The sequence below is a fragment of the Coturnix japonica genome, chromosome 3 (genome assembly GCF_001577835.2).
Source record: "Coturnix japonica isolate 7356 chromosome 3, Coturnix japonica 2.1, whole genome shotgun sequence".
NCBI lineage: Eukaryota > Metazoa > Chordata > Aves > Galliformes > Phasianidae > Coturnix > Coturnix japonica.
In genome coordinates, this window is record NC_029518.1 from 1,741,637 (window position 1) to 1,767,728 (window position 26,092).

Here is a 26,092-nt window from a genome sequence, read left to right on the forward strand (position 1 = left end):
GCCGCCACCGCCCACTTGGCCCCGCTCCTCCCGTCGGCCCCAGCGCTGCCGCCGCCCTTGGAACCGGCGTCACTCCCAGCAACGGCCGCGAGAACGTGAAGGAATTAATAAGCGAGGAGCGCCGCTGTGGGAATGGCCGCCCCGTTACAGGAAGCGGCCGGACCGCTGCGCCGCCGCCATCTTGAGTGCTGGCAAACTGCCTCACTCATTGTGGGTCGGCCATCTTGGACGAGGCGGCTGGCTGCGAGGTGACGCCGTGGCCGCCACGTTGAGTGAGGGCAGCGCAATGAGATCTTGGCGGCGCTGCCTCGTGAGGTGGTTTACGTTCTAATTCCTGGGGGCTCGAGGGACATTTCCTTGCATAAGAAATTGTTTATTGTGAGTTTTTGCGCTTTTGAAGTTTGCAGGGTAGCGGCCTGATCCTGTATCTATAATCCCACAATCCTGTTTTCAAATCCATCCCTGGAGCAGACGGGGCAATCTCCGTTCCACCTTTCACATCTGTGTGGCCACAGGGTGAGCGTCTCCAGCTTCAGAGGCTGCAAACCTGGCAGCCCCCAGGGCCTGTCTGCATCCAGCTGGAACCTCGGCTTTAAGCACCAGGATCTGCCAGAGCTCCCTCCTTCAAAGAGGAGGTTGGTACAAGTTTGTTACTGGAAAATGAGATTCTGAAGCGCGTCCATCTCGTGGTTGGGGTATGTGCAACATCAGCCAAATGGGGTTTTAGCTGAACTGGCTTTCTCTAATAAGCCACATGAGTCCTGTAGGAAGCATAGGAGAACTATATTGTTAATAGAGTTAATAGAGTATTATATAAGTATTATATAGAGTATTATATTCCTATATAAGATAGGAATCTTGGTACAGTAGCTGGAAACAATCATAGGTGACTATTAATGAGGCTGTATGACTTATATTTTGCCACCTGGTGGCTGCTTTTTCAGCTTAGCATCCAAAACAGTGTGACGTCTGTGCTGACCTGGCGGGACAGGAGAAGCAACAAGGGAGCTGGAAGGTGAGCGGTTTAGCAGTCAAAGAACTTTGACCTTCACCCAGTGTATAGCACTGTGGTTTACAGAGAAGGATCTGTAAAAGAAGAATGCTTGTTAAGCACCAGCTGGACTGTCAGTTCTTCCCATATCTGGTAACAGGCTTTAAGCTGCAAGGACCCAAAATATATTTCAGCTTCCCGTGCCAGTTGTGTTTGGTTAATGGCCGTTGCCTGAGAGTGTTCATTACCTTTACAGCAACATTGTAAATAACATAATTAAGAGGAGTTAATTATAAAATTAACTTATCTTCTACAACCGTTGTGAATGAATATAGTGGATAAACACCATGCCTTGTAAAATCCCAAGCAGCAAACTAAGCCCCAGCACCCTAAAACAAATGTAAAAGCCTTTTGTGGAAAAATCCAAACCCACAGGCCTTATTGTATGTGACAGGAAGAGAGCTAGAAAGATTGGCAGTGTCAGTAAATGAGGTCCTAGAATAGAAGGAAAATGGACAAGTAAAATTCCCAGATGATTTGAGGAAGTGAGTCATATCCTAAGGCAGAAATTCTGTCCAAATGCTCTTTGCCAGTTTGACCAGAGGGATACTTCCTTCTGTTTCTTGGTGGTATTTAGTAGTTCCTAGGATCAGAAGCTTTAACAGGTATGTAGTTTTGCATCTGTACAGTTCATTTAACTTGAATGCAGGATCAGATGAGAGGTAAGCGTTCTAAGTGAAAAAGTGAAATCTTCATTTAGGCATAGAGTGAATGATTGGCGAGGAGTATAGGATTGTTTTTAGTCACTCCTGCGTAAGCTTTGCTGATTGAGAGAGATTACATTTACTGGCGAAGGCAGACTGACTCTTTATGATAGCATTAGCCATGTTATGTGTTTGTTCTATGAAGTAAATCCATGAATTACAATACTGATTTCAAGGTTATGTTTTCAACATAAGAAAGTTTCCTTTACAGAACCACATGCATTATAGACACTATGTTATTTGAATGTTATTCTTGAGTGATATTCTATAAATCTTCAAATATTTTCAAGAAGTTTTTTTTTAGTCTTATACTTTCATGTCGTTTTTTCCAGCACGGTGAAGGAATGTAATCTTGAGATGGTCGCCTCAATGTGAAGATTCTTTTACATGGTATAATAGTTTTGGTCGGGTGAGACTAGCCTTGTTAACTCCAAGGTCTGGTCTTGTTAGCAGCAGCAAAGCAGCTTTATCATGCACTTCTGCTAAGTCGTAAACTGTCAGGAGAGGGCGCAGCATTACTACAAGTCTTAGACGGAAAAGGGAATCTTGGTGCGCCGAGGTGATTCAGAAAGACTGTCTCCCAAAAACCCGTATGTTCTGCTGACTGATTGTGAACTGAGGATAACAGGGAAGACTTAAGATCTGCAGCCACGTTCTTCATAAAACTCAGTTGTTAGTAATTCTGAAGAAAACTGAATGTTTGTTGGGAAATCACATAGCTTTCTATTTTTCATTTTGGAGTTTACAATGCAATCCCTAACTATCTCTTGGCTTTATTATATTGTATACCACTTTTGCACAGTATAGAGCAGAGAATCTTATGAAAGATGTTGGCTCGCTACCAGTGTTGTCTTTTATTTGTTTTTTAACTTAGTGTTATTTTCTTATTTGCAAAATGTGTATAGCACAACACAGCTCCTGGCAGTGAAAGCTTGTTCTGATTTCACTGCCTGGTGTATGGGGAAGAAACTTGCTCTAATCAATGACTTACTCAAGTCTTTAAACTTCGGACAACATGCTTCCTTCTTTGCTGATCTGGCAGTGTTACAGATCAGAAAACAGATATTCTCTTTCCTGAGAAAACATGGTGCTTGATATTTTTTTTCCTTTACTTTTTTTGTTCACAATTGAATCAGACACTTGAAGATTGGAGATTACCTACAGAATTAATTTAAAACATTATTTGTACCTACAAGGGGATCTCATTTCACTAATGCCTTTCACTTGTGTTATTGTTAGTATAGTGCTAACTAATTATATATATATAATTATATATATGTATTCCCCATGAAAATAATTTTAAGAAGTAGAAAATCAAGCAAATTGAAAACAGGAAATTGAGCCTTTGCATTTTGTCTTCACAGAACATTTTGATTTATTTTTTTTTTCCCCATTCTGACTTGAAACTGAATAGGTACATTTCTGTGAAATGCTTTTAATTCAGCAAAGCTGCATTTAGCTTAGACCATTATAGCTGAAATAACCACTGCTACTACATTATAAAGAAGAAAGAACTCGTCTGACTGAATTCACCAATCAGCCTTGAAAGCTTTACATGAAAATTGTTTGTGGCTGTGGTTTCATAAGGTGGATATTATCAAAGCTGTCTGAGTGAATAATGAGTCTTTTCCTCTGGCGTCCATGTAGGCAAGAGTTAGTAACAGAAAAACTGTTACTGTTCTCTAACTTAAACAAAGCTGCATATGAGGATGAACTAAGCAGCCTGTTACTGAACTGCACTGCTTCCTTCAGCATCAAAAGGTGGTAAAACAGACCTGTGTGCAGCTGTTGCTTTTTGCTTTACACAGTGGTTGATGACCTGAGGTCTGTCTAGAATCAGTGCAAACTCTGGCTCTTCCACGTGGCAGTGCAAGCCTCTTTGTATTCAGGAAGCCAGTAGTACCTCTTGGACCCAGGGCATCTTCCAGCTACATCAAGGAGTCCCTTGTGAAGAACTCAGCAGCTTTCCCTGTTTGTCTTTGAGGTGGCTGCACAGCAAGGAATTTGAGGATCCATGTTCCCCGTGCTTCAGACAGCATCTTAATTCCTGCTCTGTGTTGTCTTACCTCTCTTCTAACAGTGAAAGGAATTTGCTGAGCTCCAGCAGGTGTTAGCTGTTAGGACCACTCCTGAGTGGCAATCACTGTTTCTTCCAGGGCTATATTACTTCTCAAATCTCTTCAGAGACTGCTAATTCCAAGTAAAATAATTAGGCACTCATGTAGTTTGTTTTAGTTATCCCACAGGTGTGACTTGAGTTTTCCCAGTTCTCGGAAGGACTGCTTCCATTTGTTCTACATATAACTGCACAAAATACACAATGTTGCTCTGTATGCAACGTACAAAGTCTCTGGAGTGCAAGTTTGTTACTGTTTCATACAGATCACACAAATCTCCCTAGCCATCTCTACTGGAGTCATAGTTACAAAAGCTAGAAGGCATTGCTACATTAGCAGCCCAATCTCTTGTGACTTGCAAGCCATTAAAAATCTCCAAATTGTCTTTAAACAATTGTAATTGTGTTAAATACAAAGAACCCTATGTAGTTTCAGAAGACGGGGGGAAAAGGATGAAATGGCAGTTATATCAGGTGGGCCTTAGAAATCTCCTTTATCCAAAGGGCCTGTAGGTTCTTTCATTTTTGCCTCAGGCTTCTTTGATCAAAGATAGGATTGAGGACACTCAGTACTGTTTTTGGGAGGCATGGGGTTTTGTGTTGTTTGTGGACATATGTGTTTTGTTTGCTTTTGTCTTTCAAGGAGCTCAATTCTAGGTCTCCATCATGTCTTCAGCTGTTTTGGAGCCTCTAGTGAACACTGAGGATCACGTTCTTTCCACATGAATGCTATCCAGTAAATTAGCCAGCTCATGAATGTCAAACCAGCCTCATTCTACCTGCTGTGGTTTACACTACATCCTCAGAGTAGCAGAAATTAATGGTATCAGCAATGTTATACTACCTGTACACCTGGTCTCTACATACTTATGTATGTAATCCAGCATCAGCATGTACAAAACATTTTTTTATTGTATGCATTGTAGTGCAGGTAAGGTTTCTGAGGAAAGGCAGTAGAAAACAAAACAGAATTCTGGGAAGAGAATTCAAAATTATTTATTTAACAGCAATACTTTGTCTTTAAGAGGCCTGGCTTGTGAATAATGTGCCATTGCAGGGAAGAGCTGAGTGCTCCAATCAGTCTTCCAGCTTGTTCTAGATCAAGTGGCCGCAAGTAGTGAGGGTCAAGCAGCTCCTTATATTGTGTAAAACCCAGAGGGGTTTATTGATCTGTATGATGTCCCATCATTTTTTCACAAACAGGAAGAAGTAAAAATTAATTCTAGGTATCTATGGCAAGAAAAGGACACAAGCTCAGTAGTGGCAGCAGAATGTGGGAAGTTACAGGCAGAAGAGTGTACAGAGAGCTAGAATGTGAAGGGAATGTCACAGTGACAAAGGGAAGCACAAAAACAGCAGGGAGATGAGAAGCCCAACCTCTGCAGCCTTCAATCTCCATGACAAGGAGACCTTTTGAGAGTGGCTGGACCAGCTCTTGCTGCAAGAAGAGCCATGAAAGATGAGAACGAGTGCTTGAGTAGTCTTAACATAGGCCTTTATGTAGAAACACTCATTTAAATTATGATAGCTGCATTTCAGCCCTGGGAAAAGGGTGCTTTCTTGGAGCTCCTTGATTCTAGTGAACAAATGCAATCCCAGCAGGCTTAAATGGTGTCATTGATGTGCTCTGGAGGCATCCCTGCCAGATTGTGCTTCCTCTAATCTCTGCACCACCACTCAATCTAAGTTCAGCCTACATTATTTCAAAGGAGATGTATGTGCATCTCAGAGCAATGAGCTACAGCCACCCCTTCTCTTATGTTACAGTAGCCAAGAGGTGTGAGTTACTGGTGAAATTGGCTCGTGGTTTTCATTTTGTAAGCAATGAACTAAAAATATTTCAACAAGCATAATAAAACTAGAAATTTATATTGTCTATCCTTTGTTGGAAGGAAGCTAGATTCCCATTGTAGCTCAGAGAGAGCTATTTTCAGAGTACTGGACTGGGCTCTGTGCCTTCATTTGACCTAACTAGGATCTGACATATCCAGTGTAGATGTTGAGGAATTCTCATGCCTCTGTTCTGCATATGCAGTGCTACTGAGTTGGAAACGTGGCTCCAAACGGCATGGAGAGCCAAAATTTGTCCTCCTAATGCAAGCTGATTGTGAAATACTCCAAAGGAGCAATTTTATCTCAATTTTCCTGCATTTATGGAACTGTCTATAATATAGGCCACAGGGTATTTGCTGTCTACTTTGTCAGATGTAAGTCAGCAGTTCAGTGGATTTACACGAAAGACTGATGGTGACACACAATCGGTTTGCATGCAAATGGCCTTGATCCAGTTGCCCAGTTGAGGAATGTTGTATAATCAGTGCAGATATAATTATATCCAAATTTGGCTATGCTCCATATTTTATCCATATTTATCCATATTCTGCTGCAAAGGGGCTTGTCTCCATTGCCAAGAAATCCCCTGGGCAAGAGCGTATCTCAGTATTTCACTATTTATTCCATATTGGGTGGGATTTCCAATAAATCCTTCTCTGTGGAAAAGCCAAGACGCATGACCCTTGTTAGCTATCTCCAAAAGTCCAACCTCTGTCTTCTTGGCAGTCCAGCTCACTTATGAAATGTTGCATCCTGTGAGATCATTCACACTTCTTTGAGCAACTAATTCCTGATGGAATATCTGTTGCTATTAGTTCATATTTTTTGAGGAACAAAGGCTCCTTTGTGTGCTGTCATGTGGTGGAGCAGAAGGGAGTTTTAGGGGTACAGCAGAGCTCTCCTTCCAGTCGGATGGTTCCTTTTCTTGTTTGAAGAGGTGGTAGGATGCAAACCAGCTTTCGTTCAAAAATAACATAGGCATTTTAGCACGACTGCTCCCCCTCTAGCACGTCCTCTTGTACTTTCTGGGATCATTTTATCCGAGTTGTGCTGATGTAGCTCAATTGCTATCAGATGTCCTTTTGCGGGGTCACTGTAGGGATGAGGGACATGTAAACTGAACCTGCTGGGGTAGCTGTTACAAACTGCTCTCTGCTTTCCTGTAGCCAGCCACTCTAAGGTGGATGGGACATCTGCTTTGTGACTGCAAAGTTATGATTCTTCTGATCTTTTTTCCCCCTATATAAACATCCTTAGTTGCCGTTTGACAGCACGTTACACTGAGAAGATTTTTCCACTCTGCAGTTCTACACCATGAAGACACTTAAATTACCCTACAGGCTACACATTCAGAGAGATCCATGTTACTCACACATCTCTGGTTTTAGTTGACTATTTATATAGCTAGGCCACTTCTCTGGAGAGCCTCCCTTTCTCAATCTGATAGAGATGAGGGCAGACAGAACTACAACTTTGTGCTACCTAGAAAACCCAGGGTGCTAACCCTCTGCGAAGTGTGATGAGGAGTTACTGTACTCTCAGGTTTGCTTTAGGGCTGTTTTGCTTTTACAGAGCTGGACCAGTTTTTCCTGAGTCGGATTCTGTTATGTGCTAGCTACTGTGGTGCCTTTAATTCAGTTAAGAGCAAATCAGATAGGTTTCTTCTCCCTTTGCAACTATTACCTTATTGTTGCTCTGTTTGTTATTGTGTATTACGCCAGCATTACACAGCTACAAGCCTTCCCTGCTTCACCCGGTGCAGTGTCTGTGGTGAGGTTTTCTCTTCTGATTTTGTAGACAGAGCAGTATTACAAGCTTACATCTACAGTTTCTTGACACTCATTCTGCCTCTGGAAAAGCTTCGTGTGTGGAAAGTATTGGGCCTCTGGGACAGGCTGGACCTTTTCCTACACAGGGACAGCTACAAGGAGGCAGGTAGCAGTAGGTCAGAGCTGTGTTGGGCCCCAGTCTAATGTAGGCCCAAAGTAAGGCTCCACTGCAGTCTCGAGGATTCCCTTTAAAGTTAGTCAGTGATTCTGATGGTGAATGTGGACCCAGGGCAGTGGTCATGGCACCAAGCCTGCTGAAGTTCAAGAACTGTTTGGACAGTGCTCTCAGAAATAGGGTTTGGATTTTGTGTGCTTTTGTGTGTGGTCCTTCTGAATCTGGATATTCTGTGATTCTGTAAGTAGGCAGAAGTGAGAAAAGATTTAGGCCCTTAGTCTCTATGCTCTGAAGACATCACCCAAGGTCCCAACAGGCAATACAAGATGTCAGTAAATGCAGACTAGTAACTCCAAAGACTTCAGAGATACAACAAAATAAAATATATGAGGATAACATTGCCCCTCTGATTCTGCAGTCTGTTAGTGTATTTCACTCCAAATCTTTGCTCAGTCTTTAGTTAGGCAGAGCAGGCAAGGAACTTGAAGAGAGCGAGAACACGTCAGGACTCCTAAGTTTGCCTAAGACTGCATATAAAAAAATAATATTGTCTTAGAAAACAAAAAGCATGTGTCCTGCATTTGCTGAGCAAGGGCTTTCATGCCCATGGTTTTTCCCTGGCTGCTGGCAGATTCACAGAATTGGATGTATTCTGACTGAGGCTGAATAAGCAGCTGGAGGGCTGTTATCTCAGTGTAGCGGCACAGGCCTGTTCCCTTTTCTGTTTTCAGGCAGTCTGCCCATTCTCTCTCCCTTGTAGAAGCTGCAACTTTATGGGAGGGTGAGCACATTCACATACATCATAGCGTTGGTGCTAGCTGAGGCTGAGCCAAGCAAATTATTTCTGTCTCATTCCCATAGAGGGAGGAGGGCACTTAATACCTTGAGTTTATACCTTTTGATAAAGCACTCCAAAACACCTGTTCATGGGATCTGTAGGTTGGTGTAGGCAGTGATCATTCACCCATCTCTGGCATTCAACCACTTTGCATTGATATAATTTAAACTACGTACAAAACAGGCGACTCCAAACTGCTCAGGTCAGATTTGTCTGCTACTGTAACCTTCTTGACATCAGTAAAGCACCGAGAAAGATGAATTCAGATCTCTACATTTTTCTTTCTTGTTTAGGAATAGGAGACCACACAGAAATGAGGGCTGAATCCTATAACATCAACATCCCCCATGTTACTCACAACCCATCAGCCAAGAGCTTTTTAGTAGCTCCCTTTTTGAAAAGGTGCTGGTGCTGAAATCTTCAGAACTGACTGGGATAAAAAATTACCCTGTTTAATCTGAGCAAAAATCTGCCCTCCTGAAACATGATTCTGCTTTATCTGATTTTACTTTTGGTGGAAGGAGAGGCACGCAGTGTTTTCTTATTGTTACCTATTTTTGGCAGTTCAGGAAGGATCTTGTTGAAAGCCTCTGAAAGCTTTGGTAACCAATAATTACTTTGGATCTAGCTAGTAAGAAACTCTGTTTTAAGCAATATGGAATGTTACGAAAACAAAAAAGGGTTACATGTTTATAGAGCACTTTCCATGTTACTTAGCATTCCTAGTTGTTGGAATGTGTTGTGTTTCCTACTCCTACATGTAAAAGATGCTTGCATTACTCGTGGGATGTTGAAGATTGTTGTTGTGCAGATGCTGCCCCAAGCACCTCCACCCCTAGGGCTTTTTATTTAAAGCCCTTCTTAAGGATGGGTGAACCCCTCTGGAAGCAGAATTGCAGATGTCTTCTTTATTGTGTGAGTGCCCTCTGCCTTCAGCACTGAAAGCCTTTTTTGTTCTTCACTCTATTAGGGTGGTAGTTTCCTTCCTATTAACAGATGCTTAAGAAGTCTTGTATCTGTCCTATGTTGTTTTCATGTCTCTCTCTGTGTTTTTTTTGTGTTTTTTGTTTGTTTATTTGTTTTTTGTTTTGTTTTGTTTTGTTTTGTTTTTGTTCATTAAAACCTTGAACACAGGATATGTGTGCTTGTGAACCAAGGTTAGGCAGGTATCTACACTTGGATCTTTGGTAGAAGGCAAATGTCCCCAGGGGCCCTTTGTACACACTAGAGCCAGATCCTCTGGAAGACCATTCAGGGCATTAAAATAATCACTAGTAAATCATCCTCTGAAGGAGTGCCTCTCATTCCACTGCCTCTATAGGAAATCCACAGGGACCAGACTCACTTACTGCAGCTGAAATTAGATGCTGCAGAAGGTGGCGTGGATGCCCCCACAGTTTCAGCTACTACTCACCCATTAAAAGGCTTCCAGTTTTCCCACTAACATAGCCACTCAGCTGGCCTAAGCAAAAAAGCAGCCTGTGGAAAACTGTGTATTAAGCATTAGTTTTTATTGCACCAAATAGCTCTTTAAAATCCTCACCCTGGGAAGCTGTTGACACATGTTTGAATCACTCTACTACCTTCTCCTAATAAATGTATATGTAATTGTGTTTGTGTATACTAGTTACATGTTGCTGTGGAAGTTTTGGCATGCTGATATGTATCTGCATGCCAACCATCACAGCTCATGGCTTCATGGCCGTATATGGAAGTTCACCTGTGAAGATGTTCAGAATTTCCCTTTGGACCTGCTTGAGTTCTTAACCGAGTGGAGCTCCTACGTGCTGGAGATGGGTGACACTCTCTGGCAGAAGAGAACTGTGGCCTTCTATTTGAAACCTGATTGACATCACCCTGAAAGCCATGAAGGACATTTCTTCCTGCTGTGCCTTCCCTAGAACAGCATGTTCCATGTGAATCAGTATGCTCTTAGAGGCCAAATCTTACTCCTCTCTTCCAGCACTGCAGGTAAAGTAAGACAGCCGGGCAGCTTGAACATAGAGGAAGCCAAAAGCATGAAAACATGCTGAGGTGGAAATCCGTTTGGTAAGGTGCCATGGCTGCATGGATTCAGTGTCTAAAATCCCTTGCAAGGAGAGAGACACAGAGTCATTGACTGCAGTTAACTGTAGGGTTTCCTGAAGGCCAGAAGTAGAAACGCCTGAAAAAACACTTGAGTATAATTAGAGGCATTTTAAAATTAAGATAAAACTTGATCTACAAATCTTGGATTTCATGTTGCACTACACCCCCTGGAGTAGGCCTTTATCTTATATTTACATCAGGATGTTAAGCAGTATGCCACTACCTACAGTTTACTTGGGATATGGTGACTGTTAATTCTTGAAGTGTGGATTTAAGCAATGTGCTAAAACGTTTTAGAAAATTTCCTGTCTGATATTTGGTCATTAGGCTGAAATGGGCTGCGTACCTCAAGGAAGGTGGTAATAAGCATGGTGAAAGTGTAGGGAAAATTAAATGGTAATGTAAAGGTAGCCTACAGTCTTCTGTTTACTCACCCACCTACTGACAGATAAAAGCACATATGAAACAGAATATTGGTACACTAAAGTTGGACAGGGTTTAATTTGCATGGAGTATATTGCCATTCATAAGCAGCATCAGCATACATAAACTTAACAGAATTTTGAAAAAGACCAAGCATCTCATAGCCCCCAACACCTATTGTTCTATTACAACAGTAAGTACATAAAATTCCGAGAGTACCAAATAGGTTTCAAACCAGCTCAGCCGTGCTGTAATTCTCTGTGACAGCATCCTCATGTTGTCCTCTAAAACAAGTTTGTACAGCCAAAGATCAAGAACTGTTTGAACTACCAGCTGCATCAAGAGGAACAGTCACTGTCTTCCTGTGATGGTCTGTGATCCTCGGTTTATTTGTGTTGAATATAGTGACAGCCTACTGACCTGACCATGGACATGGGTTGTGGTGTGGCTGAAAACTAAAAGAGGATTGGTATTTGGATGTAGAAGGAGATTTCTGGCATTCTGTCACTTACCTGAATTGACTGCTGAATGCTCTGAGTGTGCATTTGTTATTTCTTCTATGTGTGAACCCAGACTGTGCTCTACATAGAGACGCTTGGGTTGATTTTTACTAGAAATGTTCAGACCTTGGTCAGTCCTATGCAAGTTCTGCCTAAACCAGCCTGCAGACAGGACTATTAACCTGTTCAATATTGTTTCTAGACAGTCTGAAACAATCTCTTCTGTTTTACAGGACATATAAATGCTTTACAGGACACATAAATTCTTAACAGCTGCTGCTGCACGCCTACTTTGCACAGGCAGTTCCTGGTTACCTCCCAGTCTTGAAGGGATTTGGTGAGCACTTGTGCAGCATTGGCACTGCAGACACTGTCCACCAGCAGCAGAGGCTCAGGACTGAACCCCTGAAGAATGTCTATAGATGACTATCTGTTCTCTTTACTGACGGAGATGTAATTCCATGTATTACAGGACAAGGCAAGGCAGGAGTGAGATGGGCACTTTGGTCTGTAAATGCATCATCTCTTCATCCTGGAAGAGGATGAAAGTGAGGTTTTTCTCCTTACTGGCTTCCTTTCCACACAAGCCAGTATGGGCCATGCAGCTCTCAGAGGATACTCCTAGAGGTAAAAACATTGCTCTTGTCAGTTGCTAAACTTTGGAGTTGTTTATTTCTGTCCCTGCCTCCCACCCCAGACAGTGATATGACTGCTGGCACTATCCAGTAATTAATGGGCTGACATTTTAATGTGCACATGTACAATAATCCAATTGGTACCATTATGATGTAGAAATCCATTTCTAAAAAATACAGCCATCTCTTCTGCCCTCCAAATGCAGCATGAGATAATGTGTCATGTTCCCTAGTTACTAGTGACACAGGAGGAAGGTAATCAATACAGCTGGTAATACATAAAAGCAAAAATTACAACTGATTCCCTTCACTGAAAAGCATCATTTTTTACCTGCATTGTCACAGCTTCAGCTGTTCAATGCATTAAAATGATCATGCACTTCTCTTTGCACATGCTAATTAGAATCCTGTTATGTTTTCTGAGAGCACTGTTTGAAAACAGGTTTATTGTGGAATCCTATACAAGTTTATTCTTTAGTAGGTGCTGTGTTGCCACAAATCAGTGTACTTCCACCAGAACCAGTAAGAAAAATACCTGCATGCATTGCTCAGGATGTGATGCTGTGTTTTGTCTAGGGAAAAATGTCTGCACATCATCTTTTGAGTTCAAGGTTCAGCAAACAACTGCCTGCTAAGAAACCTGATCTTCCATGTTGCAGTTTCTCTTCTGCATTATTTAAATGGCAGGCAAAAGTGCTGTGAGGCAGTGCAGGCTGCAAAAAAAAAAAAAAAAGTGTAACGCCATTCAATCTTTACCATTAAAAAAACATATTTTGAAAGGATTTTGCATTATGGATAACCCATCTCAGAAGTTCTGTATGGCATTATTCAACTTACTGTTGCATATTTTGGCACAAAAGAGTGTGTCTGCCTGATGGGTGAAGGGAGGACCTGGAAGCCAGTACTTCCCTGTTGTAGCTAAAAATCAAAGCATTGTAACATTAGGTATGTACAAATCCACATATTTCAAGTTGTAGCACCCACCTCTGAGAAAGTCTTGTTAAGTTCCCTGTGGAGAGAATGACAGCAGTAATACTAGAACTGGCAAGGAGCATTCAGGAATTAATGCGAATTGTCAGGTCTGTCAGCTCTTTGAAGTTCTTCAGTGAGTGCTGCTAAATAAGCACCTTGATTGGTGTCTGTAAAGGATGCATAAAGCTGGGAAGTAAGGATCTGCAGCCCTGTACTGTGGCTGTGGGGTTTCCAGTAATGGTTCCTGCGAAGAGGAACGGCCATCTCTGAGAAAAGACAATGAAAATGATGGCGAATGGTTGTGGAAGCTGTGTTCTGCATCCATGCAGTAATCCAAAGCTTCTTCCAGCTTTTTTCCCTAAGGGTCTGTATTTTAATTGTTGAAGCTTTTTGTATCTTTCTTACAAAGGTGGAGCATGAAAGGAATTACACTATTGTTGATGTGGCCTTTCTACTTTAAATTCAAATACTTTGTTTTCCTCTGGGGATTGTAATTAATCTATTACTTCCCAAAGAATGTTTCTTCTACCAATAACCATATTCTATCCTTAGTTCTGGTCTGGGTTTCTTCTGGAAAGTGATTATCTTTCCCATTAAACAGGAAATTTCTGAGAGAGCAGCCAAGAAAGAATCCTCTTTGCCTCTTCAGGCACGCTGTGCTATAACTACTGTAGCTTGTCATACATAACAATACTGTCAGCACTGGCTTTTTATTTTCCCTGCAAGGAAAGGGCTTTTAGGGTCCAGACAAAGCACGTTTCAAAAACTTCTGGTATCTCCATCAGCACTTGGTGGCAGCCTGCTCCACTGCATGGAGCTTTGGCTCTGCTCAGCTGGGGCTACACCAGCCCAGTCTCTGGAGCATCAAGGGAGAATCTCTGCTGTTAATAGCAGATTATTTAGTACTAAAATCCTCCTCTTTTCTCTGCCATTTTAGTTTTCTAAATTTACCAGGATTTTGTTCATATCTTTCTGAGTCATGAGGAAGCCCTGTTCAGCAAGCCAGGTGTCAACGTAACTCTGTTTCACCATCTCTTTTGAGGTCCAAAGCTGACTTGTGCATCTCCTTCAGCTGGCTGCAGAGTGAGCTCCTTCTCAGTGTTTTTCACTAAATGACCCCTCTTGCATCATAGCCCTGGTCTAGCAGCAGTGTGGAAACTGAAACCTTAAAACCTGAACAGGATGAGAAATACGTAACCCTTGGAGAATGCTGGAGCTGACGAGATGTTTTGGAGCCAGTCTCTATTCTTAGAAGAGTGGTGAAAGTCATCATTTAAAAATAAGATCCACTGCAGTGCTAGCAAAGAGTTGTATTTGTGGTATTCCTGTGAGTAAATCCCTCAGCACAAATTGACTTGGCTTCAAGTTCTGAAATGTTCCACCAAAATAAGGCCCAACTGTGATTTATACACAGTACTGATCTGAATGGGGGAGAAATATACATGGCATTTGTTGCAACAGGTACCCAGAACTTGTGCCTGGAGTTTACTCAGTATTACAGATCAAGGAGAGAGCTTTTGAAAGGATCTCTGTAAGGGTTAGCCAATGCAAGCAGTGAAACTGGGTATATGTTCTCCCCCTTTGGAAATTTGCCCAGACACTTTGCTGCTGTTCTGCTGTCTGGCAGGGACTTGATGCTGCCTTTACATGAGGTGGGTACTTTGCCAAGTACTCTGAATCTTGTGCAGAAGCCTTACTAGCATGCCTAGGCCTTAAGATATCAAATGAGTGTGAACCTATGTAGCAGTGGAGGCTTGGGGCTCACACTCTAGGTATACAAGAACCCCCTGGGACATAAAATCATCATAGAATTTCATGGGTTGGAAGGGACATTAAAGCTACCCTGTTCCAACTCCTCTGCCATGGGCTGACTGGAGTCACAGAGCACAGATCTTGCCAAGACTCCTGATACAGAGGGGGCCTAAGGGAAGGCAAGTTGAATTCATGTATTTGCAACATTGCTACCCCCACTCCTGAGAAGGGAAGATGAAATCTGAGACTATACAGGGGCTATTGGAGACACTTGCTAATGTGAAATCTTGTCTGAAGTTCATCATGGTTACTGGGAAATTCCTGCTGGCTCAGAACCAAGTCAGTGTTCCTATTTGATGCCACACAGATTTCTACCTGTTGTATTTCTGTCTGATCTCCTTATTTCTGGTTTGTATTTACATCATCTTACACTGTTTGAATCTTGTACTCTCTAGAGTTCTTAACATAACTCTTTTTAGGATCGTGTGTAGTAACAAAGGGCCAATAGATGTCAGATGCCTGTGAGCAAGAATGGCCATAGATCCAAGCTCTTGTGGAACATCTGATTCCATATCATTTTACTGGGGGAAAAAAAATGCAGCCAGTGGTAGTCAAATGTTGTTCATCTGCTACTTCAGTGCTCTTTGGATCTTGAGGTCTCTCTCAGAAATCTAGCTTGTTTTTTACAGCCACCACTTGATGGAAGGCATAATCTTTTCCTTTTGGATGATGCTGCTTTTCCCAAAAGCTGAGGTCCTGAAGAAGCTGAGATCTTGAAGCTTCCTCTTGCATCTTTACGGTGAGGGTGATGGAGCACTGGAACAGGCTGCCCAGGGGGGTTGTGGAGTCTCCTTCTCTGGAGATATTCAAGTCCACTTGGACGCCTACCTGTGCAGCCTGGTGTAGGGAACCTGCTTTGGCAGGGGGTTGGACTCGATGATCTCTAGAGGTCCCTTCCAACCCCTACAATTCTGTGATTCTGTGATTTATTGATTTTAACGTGAGCTTTAGCTAGGATCACATCAAGAAGTGAAACACCAGATCACATAATACTGTTTCTGGAGCTGATGTTGTGATTTTGCTCACCACATATCCATGAATCTCGTCCCACTGAAGTGAATGGGAGTGCGTGCGTGAGTTATACTGCAGAGAGGCTGTTTTATCCCATGCAGAAGTCATCAGCTGTCTGAGTCTCATGTCCTGTCCTGTTCTGAGACATGCCTGTTAACTCATGCAGTTTACACTGCCCAGTGATGTCAGTGAGTGTTTTGCATGAGTAAGCAAGTTATTCTTTCCTCTACAATAGTTATTTGGTTGTTCTGTATAGAGTGTTTAAATTTTAAAGGAGTTTTACACAAACTGCTACCAAAGAAACACTCCTAATAACGAACTGTCACACTACAGCTTTATTAGAGGAAGAATTAGCTATGTCTGAAAAGCAGACAGAAGACAAAAGAAGCTGAAGAAGTAAATTGGGTGTGTAACGAGTATTAACGATTGTTATAGAAGACCAAATAAAACCGCAGTGAAGATTTCACATTTTATTGTTATTAAAAGTTCATTATGAAATTGGCACAACACATAAAAATAGATCTGTGGTGAATGGTACACATTACTGTTATTGCCACGTCATTTCGTGCACATCCTCACTTTTTCAAATCAGAAGATAATGAAGATAAAACATTTCATTAGCTAACTGTGAAACCAGTGTTACTGCAGCTGGGAGACACTGTGCTTTCTATTGACTCTGTGGAAGAAGATAATACAGACAGAAATAGTCCTTTTATTGATGCTTAAATTCAGGAAAATGAAAGAACAGATTTTTAGAGGATACCCCAGCTGAGAGGGCTGGAATTACCCCTTTTCTTACAGACCCATTCTCATGGAAGTCAATAGGTGTTTTGCTATGAACTTTAAAGGCAGCAGGATTTAGCTATTTGTTGACAGACAGATGGAAAGGCCTAGCAACAAAAGCTAAGGAAGTCCCGTGGCAAAGCTTGAGTTTATGATTTTGATCTTGCACATGCTGCTGAATCTCCTTGTTATGGTAATTGTGCATATTTGTAACAGCAGTGATTGCTGGGAGGAGCTGGGAGGGTGTATCAAAGCCAGATAAAGCGTCAGTAGCTCATTTTTTTTCTCCCCATTTGGGTTGGCCTTCATTTTAACCCCTTGCACCATTCATTGCAAAGCAACTTTTACCTTGGACACTTTCCGATCATGTGAGAAAATCAGAACAAAACCTAGAATGACCACAGATTTCACCAGGCCGCTATGTACTCCTAGACTTTGGTGGACAAATAAAAAGCTTTTCTTTGTTTCTTCGTTACTTCTATGCTTGTCATGGTGAGTGTTTAGGTCTGCTCTCAGCCTGACTCTGGCTGTTCACACTGTCATCTCCATTGTAGGGTGCTGGAAGGTTGCTCAGAGCCTCCACTACTGGCTCTGCAGAACTGGGCTCTAGTTGGCCTCTGAAATGCCCGCTACCGCTCTCTAAACTCATGTTCCATTAGGACTACAGTACATCATGCGACAACACCACCAGTAGCAAGCTTGGAAGTGCTGTGGCTACTCTGTTCTCATTTCCTCCACAGTGTATATTTTTAAAACCCAGAAGATAAAATCTCAGTGCTGCTCTCTCACATGAAAATCTCAGGGCTTCAGTCTCAGCCTTACTTTGGGAGAGTGACAAGGGTGGAAAGCTGGCACAGCATTATGGTGAATCAGGCTCTCTCTTTGGTTTTCAGGCTGTTTACTCAAAACAACCCTTGAGAAAGATGCTATGCCTCAAGCAGATGTTACATTCAACCGGTTTAGCAATATTACGCCTATTTTTTCCCAAGCTAGTCAAGGAGGGGAGGGAGAATATAATATATGTTAGTGCAAGTTCACAGAGACAACACATGAATATTTTGTACAAAATGTTCTTTCAAGGTGGGGCAACCATTTCTAATTGTGCCATGAAAAGAAGGTGTTTGTTAACATTTTTACAACTTGACTGTGAAAAAGCATTCATGTGAAATATGTTTAGACAGCCTACCTCACATCACACGGCATATTTCAAGGCTCTTTCTGAGCAGTCAATAAATTCACATTTCTTAAAAAAAGAAAGAAGGAAAGAAAGAAAGAAAAAGCCATTGGCTTTATCACAGCCAATTCCAAATTTAACTAAGTAATTTGGGGGTGGATATTTTTGGTATTTTGTTTTATTTTTTCCCCTTTGGAAAAAAATAATAAAGCTATGCTAAGTTGAGGGATTACACTTCAGAGTTTTTACCCATTCAAGACTTCTTTCATTTCAGAAATAATTTCCTCATTTAGAGGAATCCACGGGAATATTTAGCTCATAGATTCTAGCATAGGATCTCTAAAGCTTGTTAACACATACGCTTGCTCCTGAGGAAGTGCAGCTTCGAAGCAGTTCACAGACCAGCAATGCCTACTGAAAAGCACTTTGAAAACCTGTCCCAGTCTGGGAACAGTCTGATTTCACTTCTAGTAGGGCTTATACCCCAAATGAACATCTGAGTAATCCCTAAATTCTGGGGACAGAATGCAGATATAAATTTTACAGCAGTCTCCCATCTCAAACATTTGGGTTTAGCTCAAAGTCTGACTGAACAGAAACATTTAAGGCCCAAGTTTTCTCTGACTTGCACTGCACCAGCTTCTGAGTGCAGTTAGCCAAGTAAACCAAGCACACGTGGGACAGCCCTTGGTTACGTAGCCATCATCCTTCCTGGTAATGCCCAAGGCAATTAACATTCTGTTAATTCTGTCAATTAATATTCTGTTAAACACACAAATAGATGTGGAAATTCTAAATGTGACTTTCTGCCCTTTCTTGAGCTCTCAGCCAAAACCACTGCCCAGCAAAAGTGGTTTTACAGCTCTTTTTGCCTCTAAGCCCTGCTCAGAAACCATGACAGGGCAGAAGCAGGTGGTGGGTGCCACGGTCTGTCAAGTTAGGCAAAACAAGACTGAGGTTCAAAATAGCATTTTGCTGAGCCAGGTAACTACTGAAACATGAGCCAACTAGTGTGCCTGGTACAGTTTCCAGGTGAGAAAGTACTAGTTTCCAGGTGGGAAAGTAGGCAGGATGGTTATCACCAGGTTCTTACTGCTTACACAGACCTCTGTAGAGTTTATCTCAACATCCTTGGCCTGTGTTCTGTGCTGTGCCATGACCCTACAGGTCATGAAAAATCTGAGGGCTGCACTAAGCTACTGCAGCTACCGGGAATCTCAAGTGGCTGAAAAGTCAAGTCAGCCAAACCCCTTATTCTGGGGTACAGCAAAGGCATGGAGCGGGAATCTCTCTTGGCCTTGTGCTGTCAGAGAGATCTCTTTTGGTTTTGTGCTACCGCAGGGTCAAGGTGCTACTCTCTCCAGCCTCCTATTTTATGGCCCTCTGGAGTAGCAAGACAGCCTCAGGCAATGGCACTGCATCAGAAAGCATGGCTTTGCATATATAGTTAGAGAAAGCACTAGACAGGGTGGGCATCAAACATCTCCCCAAACAGAATTAATCTTCTGCTTGCATCTGCTTTGGGGCTACAAAATCCAAACAGCTCATGTGGAAGCACCTTTCCCTTGGATTTTTATTACCATCATTTTTAAGAATATATTTTGTACCAAAACACTGTCAGCATTCTTTATACAACGAAAAATGACACAGTCATCATGAATCGTGGAGAAGAGTAAAAACAGAGCAAGACAGGGAACATTTCATATGGAGGTTCAATCCGGAGTACAAATAGAATCTGATGCCATACACCAGATAAAAAGATCATCTGGAACGCAACAGGTTTTTGCTTAATTTTGAAAAAGGAAAAAAAAAAAAAAAAGTCGGAGGACTTCAATGTTAAGGCTAAAATTTCCATTACTAACTCATTTTGTAGGTAGGAGCCCAATTCTTAACTCATTCACAGCAGCACCACCCCCCTGTCTTCACAGAGAGATCTGCACTTGCACGAAGTAAGAATCAGGCTTCTTTGCTTTTGTGCTTGGAGGACTCTGGTTGACCTTAGCAGTCTCTGGAGCAGAGCCATAGCTGGAATTTCAGCTTGCAGTCTAAGGCTTCTTAACTGCAGGCCAAATTAGCACAAAATGAGGCTTTGCAACTGGCACTCTACCCTTCATTTTGGATATTCCAGTTCTGGTTACTTTGAAACACTTCTTTATTGCAAGCTTAATATAGTTCTGTTTGTGAGAGTTTGTTCTCTTTTTTTTTAAATATGGTGCTACAAAGAATGTTTTTATATTCTGTGTCGCAACATTACATGTCTTCAAAATTGCCTAGGTATGTGTTTATATCATGATTATAACTACTCAGAAAGACTTGCCGTGGTCTACTGTGAACAGCCAAGGAGAAAGCGCATTTAGTCCTAAAGAAGTCAAGGAAAGTGGTTGTGTTCATTTATAGTGTAGCTCAATGACTCTGTTTATACAGCTATACCTACTAGTTAAAAAAGCTACTTGGAAAGTTATTATTCATGTGCAGCAGATGATTTTCAAGCATTAATAACTTGGCTGTCTAGACAAGTTTTAATTGTCATATCAAAGGCCGAATATGTTCTCAAATGAGTGCAAAAAGTAATCTCCCATCTCCCCTGGAAAGAGGCTTGATCTCTTGCTGAACTAAGAGACCAAGTGTCACTTTTTCTCAAGTTATAAAAGCACAGCTTCAAATTTGCCGTTTTGTTTTTAAAAACAGTCTGACTTGAACTCAAACCTATCCTGTGCAGCAAAGTTAGTAAGCCCTGAAAAACAGTTTGGTGAATAATATGCAAAGAGCTCCCCCCACCAACTACCATGCCCACATTTTCCCAGGGCCCAGAGGGCTCCGTTAAAATGTAACTCAATGTTCAATAAGAAACATGAATTTTCCAGAGCAATACGTGGAGTTTACCCAAAGAACCCAAGACATTTTGTACATTCAAAATGTTTACACTTTGCTGTTCTTAACGATCAGTAAGATTGTTCGTTTTTACTAATACATACAATGAGTATAAATAAATAAACTACAGATAAGCTTTAAAAATTGTATTAACAGTACATTGTGCAAAAACTTGTAACAATCTACATTCTATGCAAATACCCTGACTAAAATATACAGGCTAGTGTCCTCACACCCTCATTCAGTTTTTTTTTTTGCACGGTCCTTGGACCAAATCAGCGGCTGGGAGCAATCAGCAGGATGCCACTGCAAGCCGTGGAGGTCAGCTGATTAACACCAGCAGCTGATCTTGCCCCTGGGCTTGTGCAAAAATCCCATAGAAATCAATGGGAGTTGTGCTGGACTAAGAACTAAAAGAGTTTGATTGTACCCCGATAAAGTGAATAGCAGATTTGCCATTGATTTCCGTGGAACCAGGCTCAGGCCCTCGGTAAGGACATCAACATGTGGCCCTACGTTGTGTTACACTACTCCACTTCAGTGCAGAAACAATATTTGCAAAAGAAAAACCTTTTGTTGTTGTTGTTACTGCTGTGCAGTAACTGATTTTAGTGCTGTGTTTCAGAAATCACCTTTCTGTGAGATTTGAAACAAGACTGCAAGTCTTTCCGAATTCGTTCCAACTTGATTATCCAGCACATGTGGGCTATTTTGATCAAAGAAAAGTGGCTCGATGTCTATTAACCATCAGTGTTCTTCATTAGGATAGACAACAGCCCAGTTCATCGGCACAGGCGTGAAGAACTGCACACAGAAAAGGAATGGGGCAGCCTTCCTACTATAGTTGTGTCCAGAGCCGGCTGTCACTTCTCCACACAGACGATGGCACCTGAGCCGGTTTGGAATCTACAGTTCTAACAAGTTCAGCCAAGTTTTGTAAGCTGAAGATCTCCATTAATCTTTATTGTGTCAATTGCTGACAGTGTTTCAATACGGTGGTAAAAATCAAAGAGCTGATGTCCATCCACAAATATTCTAAAACGGGGATGCTCACAAAGTATCTCAACCTGTAAAAAATAAAACGATGAACTGTGTTCACAACATGACTGGGAAGTTATTTTACAGGATGCAAAGAGCACCAGACTGGCCTTCAAGCGGTGTTGGTATGGTTACACATCTTGCTACTAACATGCCATGTAACAGAGAAAGCTGAGCCCACTTTGCCCCCACGACCCAAGTTACACTACAAGGGATCTGCCTGCACTTCACAGAGACGTTAATCCAGTCTCACACTGGAGGTGTCAAAGCCTGGTGCACAGCTCTGCAGGTTATGGTCCCCACTGGCACCAGGGAGGTTTTCTCTCTGCGAATAATGCCAGAAGCAAACTGCTAATTAAAGGTATACCCAACCCAAATCTTGCATTCCTTGCTGCAGATGTGTTGGGTTTTTTTCACCTGCAGAATGAGGGGGCAGTTCCATCTGCAATGTTTTCCACGCTGCCATTAATCAGTGGAAGAGAGCAAACACAAGAGGGATAGGTTTGCTCTCCCCTCCCACACACCAGAACTGCACATACACAGCTGCTGTGCAACTAAAAAGCTTTCACTGTGGTGACTGCACACAAGACTGCCTGTTGGACTTGGGGCTGCAGCGAGGGAGACATAGAACAGTACAGCTTGAATATAGTCAGACAGCCCACACGAGGCACAGACTGCACCAGGAAGGATAAAGCTCATCTCTCATCCTACAGTCCCAGAGAAATAATCAAGAAAAGCCACAAGGAGAGGAGCTAGACCACTCGTTCTGGATAAGTCTGGAGATTCCTGATGCTGAGGATGGCTTCATGCCTTGAGGATAAGCTTTGCTAGAGCTGCCCCATCAGGAAGCCAAAACGTGAAGGCACAAAACATGCCTTTTTTTTTATGGGCCCTCATAGACCTCCAGGTCCAGGGAAGGCTGAGAAGAAAATCTGCAGGGAAACCAGGTGCAAATCCTGGGTTGTTTCTGAGGCTGGTAGTCTGGAGTGAAGTGAGTGGTAAACTGAGCAAGTCTAAGTGCATCTGACTTAGGGCACATCAGGGAAGCACTCATGCTGTTGCACAGCTCCGTTGTCACTGCAGCAGGTGCATCCAGCCCCAGGCCTTGTTATGTAAAAGATAGGGTTAGACTCAACACTGCTTACAATCCATTTCCGTGATCACCCTGGGCCATACCGGAATGATAATTGAACTGGATCACAGGTAATTGGCGAGAGCACTTAAATACTCCTGTTTAATTTAGTCACTGAGAAGGAGACTATCAAAGGTGCAAAGGTAACTGGGAGCTCAAATTCCATTTGGGGAAAAAAAAAAAAAGGAAGAAAAAAAGAATACCAACTATTCTACAGTATCTAATACTAATACTAATGCATAATACTAATACTAAATGCATACTCTGGCCTGTCAGAGAGCCCAGCCACCGCCCATGGCAGCAGGTAGCCCATCCCTCCCAACCAAAGCAGGACCAAGGCTCCACGCCCTGCCAAGCATATTTCCCACATGCACCAAAGGGTGTTGCCAGCTGTGATGGGAGAGATGGCAGAAGCAAGTAGAGTGCAACCAATAGGCGGCAAAACCTGTCATAAACACCTTGTAAAAGCCCAAGGCTCTGGGGAGATGGTGAGCTTTTGGGGTTGGGGGAGATTATCTTGGGGAGGAGAAGGATTATGAGAGTTTGGCAGAATGGTGGCACTAAGCAATGGGGCCAGCAAGGTTTTGTAAGAAGGCTGGGGGGGAGCAGGAGGGTTTTTCTGGGTCAGCCGCACAGAGAAGGAGTGCAGCCCTTTTTCTCACGTAGTCAAACTGCTGAGAGAGAAACAGCCCTCTGCAGCTGCATCCTTTACTAGTGCTGATTAGCAAAGACATCTTCACATAGCCATAAACAGCGCAGATGGGAATCTGCTTTTAGGTCAACCCAGTCCTGTACACACGGGATTTCCACGCACACTATTTCCAAGTGACCGTGGGCTTAAATTTGGCAGGAGACTTAATCCCAGGATTCAGAAAGGAATAGCACTATCGCTGAGCTATTTAATCTGCTGACACAAAGGGCTACTGCCAACCTCTGTGTAACATCCCTGGAGGAAAAGGATGAACAAGATCCTCATTAGCAGCGCTAAACTGCGAACGCTACGTCCATTATAGAAATCATCCAAACCTACGGCAGTCCCACAGAGTATTTACATTCTCCAGTAATAACTTGAAATGCAGTAATAACATAGAGGTACTCTCTAATTTATAGCTATAAAACTAAGCTCGGGAAGCATGCTTCATCACACAGCATTACAACCTCCGACTTGTCATAACACCCTGTGATGTGTTTACGGCCCCATCGGAACTGCCTGCAGGTGCAAGGCGGCAGAGAAGCAGGCTCTGCACAGCACAGCGTGTGATCCATAGCAGCAACTCGGCCATACAAACACAAGTGTGGGGATGCTAACAGAGACAGCACGCACTCACCCGAAAAGGCTGGTCCGGTATAAATGGGAAGTAAGGAATAGATGACTGCTCTTCTCCCCATTCTCCAGCCACACATGAGTTCCTGATGAACTGCCTGTCTGTGAATACGGCTTTCAGCTCAATGGCCACGTCCGCAGGAGGATCCTCCGACTCCCCACAGGTCAGGCTGATGCCGAAGCTGCAATGCAAACACAACGGCTTTCAGCCAGAACACGAGCACAGAAACCCCAAACACAGCTCCGTGTAACTGTCAGCAGCACGGAGCTCATGCAGAGAATGCCCGAAGAGCTCTGCAGGGCAAAGGACACGGCGACAGTGCGTGCACCGCATGTATATGTGTGCATGTGATCCGACGAGAGTCCTCCTTTCCTTCAAGTGAAACGCTGGGAAACGGGATCCAGTAAAGAAATGCCCCCTCTATGGGTCAAAGGAGAAACCAGCACGCTATATTTAAAGCGATAAAAATAATCCCTCTGTAGAGAGACCGTGTGTGTGTGTGTGTGTGTGTGTGTGTGTGTGTGTGTGTGTGTGCGCGGACTCCCACCCCCCCGGCCGGGCCCGGCGGGTTTCACCTCTCGGGGTTGAGGTCCACGATGCCCATCACCAGGATCTTCTTCCCCGGCCGCATCCCTCCCTTGATGTGCCCGCAGAAGGGGACGATCTGCCAAGGAAAGGGGCGGCGGGTCACTCGGCTGTGTGGCCGAACGGGGGAGGATGGATGGGGTGAGGGGTCGGGGGGGAAGGGAAGGTTGTTAAAAGGAGTCCAAAAATAAAAGCAGCAAGAAAAATAAAAACAAATAAATAAATTACCAGCCGAGGGAAATACACATCAGCCTGCACCGGGGATCCCAGGGAGTTGTTTAAATGCCCGTCCTCTATTTTCTGCAGGTAGAAAGCAGAGCGCTGAGGCAGGCAGAGGCAGCAGGGCCCCTCCCGGCCTCTCCCCTCCGCAGGTGCGCTCCCCGGGCAGCAGCAGCCGCCACAGCCGCAGCCGCCTCCGCCCGCAGGTGCCCGCCGCTCCCCGAGCCCCGCACCGCTCGGCACTCACCAGCGCGTCCCGCTCGGCCACGGTCCCCGCCATCTTGTGCGAGCGGCGGCGGCGTCGGGGACGGGGAGGGGGCGGCGGGGCAGGGCTGGGCTCCGGGGGACGCCCGGCGGCTCGGGGGGCAGCGGCGGAGCCGGAGCGGTGCCGGCGCAGAAGTAGGAAGGCAGAGAGGAGGAGGAGGAGGAAGAGCAGAAGGGGAGGTGGCCGGCGCTGCCTCGCCCGGCGGGGAGCGAGGAGGGCCCAGCCCCTGGCCTGCGGGGAGCCGGGCAGGGCGGGGATGCCGCGGCTTCCTCCGCTCCGCGGCTCTGCCCCGCGGCGCGGCAGCCGGGCGGAGGAGCTCGAGGCGCGGCCCGAACGGTGATGGGCAGGAGGGGCGGCCGCAGCCCCGGCCCCGCGGGGGTCTCGGCCCCGCTGAGGAGGAGTCGGAGGGAGAGGAGGAGGCCGGGGGGCGGCGCTGGGCCGGGGTAGGAATGGCGGGGATGGGGGCGGTGGGAGGGATGAGCGCCCCTCGGGATGGGGAGCGCTCGGAAGCGGAGCTGTCCTGAGCCGTGCGGGTCAGCGCGGAGGACACACGAGGAGGGATGAGGAATCCATCCCCTTCGCCGCAGCACGAGGGACCCGTCCCGACAAGAGCGCCGTGGTGGTGCTGCCGATGGGCTCAGGGCTCTGGGGGTGAGGGTCTGGAGGGGATTTTGCTGTCGTGACACGGGCCCGTGCACGTACCTCCAGCCTCCCGCAGTGCGCGTCGGGCCGGGCGGATGAACGTCGCTGTCCTTCCCTCTGCCGCCGTGAGG

The 26,092-nt window shown here is 44.1% G+C and overlaps 1 protein-coding gene and 1 long non-coding RNA gene across 3 annotated transcripts; one reads left to right on the forward strand and one right to left on the reverse strand.

The window, feature by feature from the left end:
- Positions 1–56: 56 nt before the first annotated feature.
- Positions 57–21,856, forward strand: LOC107310674. Of its 2 annotated transcripts, XR_001553675.2 has the most exons (4): positions 57–635; positions 945–1,015; positions 11,970–12,124; positions 21,520–21,856. It is a non-coding gene; the product is annotated as an uncharacterized LOC107310674 (long non-coding RNA). The 2 variants fall into 2 exon arrangements; XR_001553674.2 differs by lacking the exon at positions 11,970–12,124 and having other exon boundaries at positions 170–635.
- On the reverse strand, positions 16,383–25,685 carry LOC107310673 (galectin-related protein). Its single transcript, XM_015856526.2, has 5 exons — positions 25,302–25,685; positions 25,064–25,135; positions 24,826–24,914; positions 24,254–24,431; positions 16,383–21,822 (listed from the first exon to the last, which is right to left on the reverse strand). Exons 1-5 carry the CDS (start codon positions 25,332–25,334, stop codon positions 21,679–21,681), a joined length of 516 nt encoding a protein of 171 aa, XP_015712012.1. The 5' UTR covers positions 25,335–25,685; the 3' UTR covers positions 16,383–21,678.
- Between the last annotated feature and the right edge of the window lie 407 nt (positions 25,686–26,092).

What these genes read in the sequence shown, in the direction of transcription:
- LOC107310673 (XM_015856526.2), bottom strand. Translation starts at nt 25,334, where the DNA reads ATGGCGGGGACCGTGGCCGAGCGGGACGCGCTG. An exon ending in TGGCCGAGCGGGACGCGCTG is followed by an intron (nt 25,136 to 25,301) that starts GTGAGTGCCGAG and finishes TTCTACCTGCAG; the next exon opens with AAAATAGAGGACGGGCATTT. An exon ending in ATGTGTATTTCCCTCGGCTG is followed by an intron (nt 24,915 to 25,063) that starts GTAATTTATTTA and finishes TTTCCTTGGCAG; the next exon opens with ATCGTCCCCTTCTGCGGGCA.